Below are 2,972 nucleotides of genomic sequence, written 5' to 3'. Positions count from 1 at the left end.
TAAGTAAGTTTTGAACGTTAGCAAAACCCACATCACTTCTAATACAATACTACTCGTAGTACCAAAAATTTTCTTACTTAATCCAGCTATAGACAAGTTGGGGGAATAATTCATTCACCAACCCTCAACAATGTTTTAAAGTTTCATATTTATAAAATGGAAGCGATCACATGCACATGAAAGGATTTAATAAGCTTCTTTTCTAAACACGTGGGTGGCACCACAATTATTTTTTAGTACAATATGTGAAGTGCCATAACCACTCGAGCTAAGCTCGATTTGGTGTGGGTAGCACCACACTTAATAAAACGAGTTATGAACATTGTTAATAAAGTTGTGCATTTGATTAGTGATTTCGAAATAGAAGTTTGAAAATAAAATATTTAATAAAAATTAGAGTTAGAATTACACGTTTTCAATATTTTTGAACATATTTTTAGTAATAAATTTGAAAATTGAATCTCAATTTAAAAAAATTGTTCAAACTTTTAGGGATATATTTATAAACTAGGGGCAGTGGTAAACAATTCAATATAAAATAATATTAATTAATTTATTAACCTATTTATTACAAATTTTGTAGAATTATTATTTTAAACAATTATATAGTTTTTAATATATTATATTTTACATTTTTTAACTTTTAATATATTAAAAATTAGTCGAAGTACGTATAAACTGACCCGAAAACTTAAAGATTTATATATTTATCAAAGTTTCAAATTCAAAACTTGAAAAACATTGAAAACATAAAAAAGTTGATTTTAAAATTTTCGATCCTAAAATCTGAAAACAGTTTAAAAACAGATCACCAAACATATATTCACAATCTAAAAGTTCAAATATAGTTCGAATTGTATAGGATGTCCTAAATATATTTTTTTTAATTACATAGAACTGTTGTCACGTTGATTTGATGGTGAATTCGTACATTAATAACCAATTTACGGCACTATCATTAGCATTTGAAAATTTTGAAATCCAAAATCCCCACATTTTTTCCCCCAAAGGGAAACACAAACAACATATGAAAAACGATCCATTAATTTTTAATATTGTGTCACCGACATGCTGATCTGGTCCACACACTCACACCAAAGATTCCGCAGCAATGGAGCAACTTCCAATCACGAACCGCCACGTGGAAACACGGCTGCTTTGACTTTGACGCTTGTCCGCCCCCACGTCTCCACCATTCCCACGCGCGCACCGTCCACGTCCCGGCGGCCACCAAATATTCCCTCTTTAAAACCCCAATTTCTCCGCTCTCCTTCTTCCTCTCATCACTGTTCTTACAAATCCGATTCCAAAACACTCGAATCAGAGATCGAAATCGTCGCCCATGGCAGCTCTAAGAGCAGTTTCCAGCTCTTTCAGATTAGCCTCCGCGAATCCGGCTAAATCCTCCGCTAATCGCCCGATTTCCGTCAAGCTCTCCAGTTCGCTCCTCAATCCGAGCTCCAAAATCTTCTCGGCTCCCAAGAATCTGAGTTTCTCCGCGCCGGGAAGATCGTTCTCTTGCCGGAGCCAGGCTAGCCCCTCCGATTCCCCCAATCCGAGTGAGTTTTTTTTCTCTTTTCACTTCATCGCCTCCATTTGATCCTTGGGATCTTTGTGGATTTTTGATGATCCGTTCGGTTTTCTGCAGGTAGAGTTCAGGAATTATACGTTTACGAGATCAACGAGAGGGATCGCCAAAGTCCTGCGTATCTTAGGTTAAGCCAGAAGAATACGAATGCGCTCGGCGATCTGGTTCCCTTCACGAACAAAGTAAGATCGATTTATCTGCGTATTTTACTTTCCATGCCTTTGAATTCCCGTTCATCCGTGGCTTTCTCTGGAGAAATTTCTGATTAATCTATAAAGGAATCGCAAAATTCCATCAATGCTTTGATTCGAACGCTATCTAGGGTTTTCACCGGAAAAAAGAATTCCTTAGCAAATTCCAATACGAATCTGATTATTCACATTCTTCGATTCCCGATGATAATGTAAATCTCTATTGATTGGAAATGAAATGATTACAGCTGTATACCGGAGATCTGGAGAAACGAGTAGGAATCACGGCAGGGCTATGCATATTGGTTCAGAACAAGCCGGAGTTGAAAGGCGACCATTACGAGGCGATGTACAGCTTTTACTTCGGAGACTACGGTCACATAGCGGTGCAGGGGCCTTACCTGACCTACGAGGACACGTATCTGGCTGTGACTGGTGGGTCAGGAATCTTCGAAGGCGTGTCGGGTCAGGTTAAGCTGCAGCAGATCATCTTCCCCTTCAAGCTTTTCTACACCTTCTACTTGAGGGGCATTGGGGAGTTGCCTGCGGAGCTGGTTGTGAAGCCGACGGAGCCGAGCCCAGGCGCCGAGCCCACCCCCAACGCCAAGGCCTGCCACCCACATGCCACCATCTCTGGCTTCACTAACTAACCCTCCCTCAGGTGCTCCTTCTTCCCTTTACTTTGTAAATCAATCGCAATCTCTTGTGTTTTTGTCGTTGTTTTGGTTTTAACGCTCTTCTCATCTGCAAAATCCTTAAATTGTATCCTTATTTTGATTGGGAGAGGTTTTGTGATTGTGTTCAACAACTGGTGTATAGATTCAAACCTCTTAGGTCGTTTTGGTCAAGGATTGGTCAAGGATATATGCGTTAACTAGTTGAACTATATTCGACCGTGTAATCTTGTGGTGTAATAAAAAGACACGTTTTGGTTATCTTTTCTTGTTTGTTTTTTAGGATGCTTTTGGGTTTATGGATTTGTGCCCACTTGATTTTAATTTTTAAGTTTGAGTATGATAAATTAATTTGTTTATTTTAATTATCACAACACAAGGAAAATATGTTGTGTAATTATATGGTGATATTCCATTCCATTAATTTTTAATAAATTGTTTGTACCTTCTAAAAAATGTAAATGTTGTACTATTAAATTTCCTCATTTTCGACGAGGAGAATTTCTAAAAATTTGTCAA

At 37.8% G+C, this 2,972-nt stretch overlaps 1 protein-coding gene across 1 annotated transcript; it reads left to right on the top strand.

Moving 5' to 3' along the window:
* The first annotated feature begins 1,260 nt into the window (after positions 1 to 1,260).
* Positions 1,261 to 2,714, top strand: LOC111006717 (allene oxide cyclase, chloroplastic). The gene is made up of 3 exons (XM_022278791.2): positions 1,261 to 1,559; positions 1,649 to 1,770; positions 2,028 to 2,714. The coding sequence occupies exons 1-3, from the start codon at positions 1,343 to 1,345 to the stop codon at positions 2,427 to 2,429; spliced, it is 741 nt and encodes a 246-aa protein (XP_022134483.1). The 5' UTR covers positions 1,261 to 1,342; the 3' UTR covers positions 2,430 to 2,714.
* Positions 2,715 to 2,972: the final 258 nt, after the last annotated feature.

The sequence above is a fragment of the Momordica charantia genome, assembly GCF_013281855.1.
Source record: "Momordica charantia cultivar OHB3-1 chromosome 4 unlocalized genomic scaffold, Mcharantia_2.0 BLBB01000004.1, whole genome shotgun sequence".
NCBI lineage: Eukaryota > Viridiplantae > Streptophyta > Magnoliopsida > Cucurbitales > Cucurbitaceae > Momordica > Momordica charantia.
Note: the sequence above shows the minus strand (reverse complement) of the source record. Positions and strands in the feature narration are given on the sequence as shown.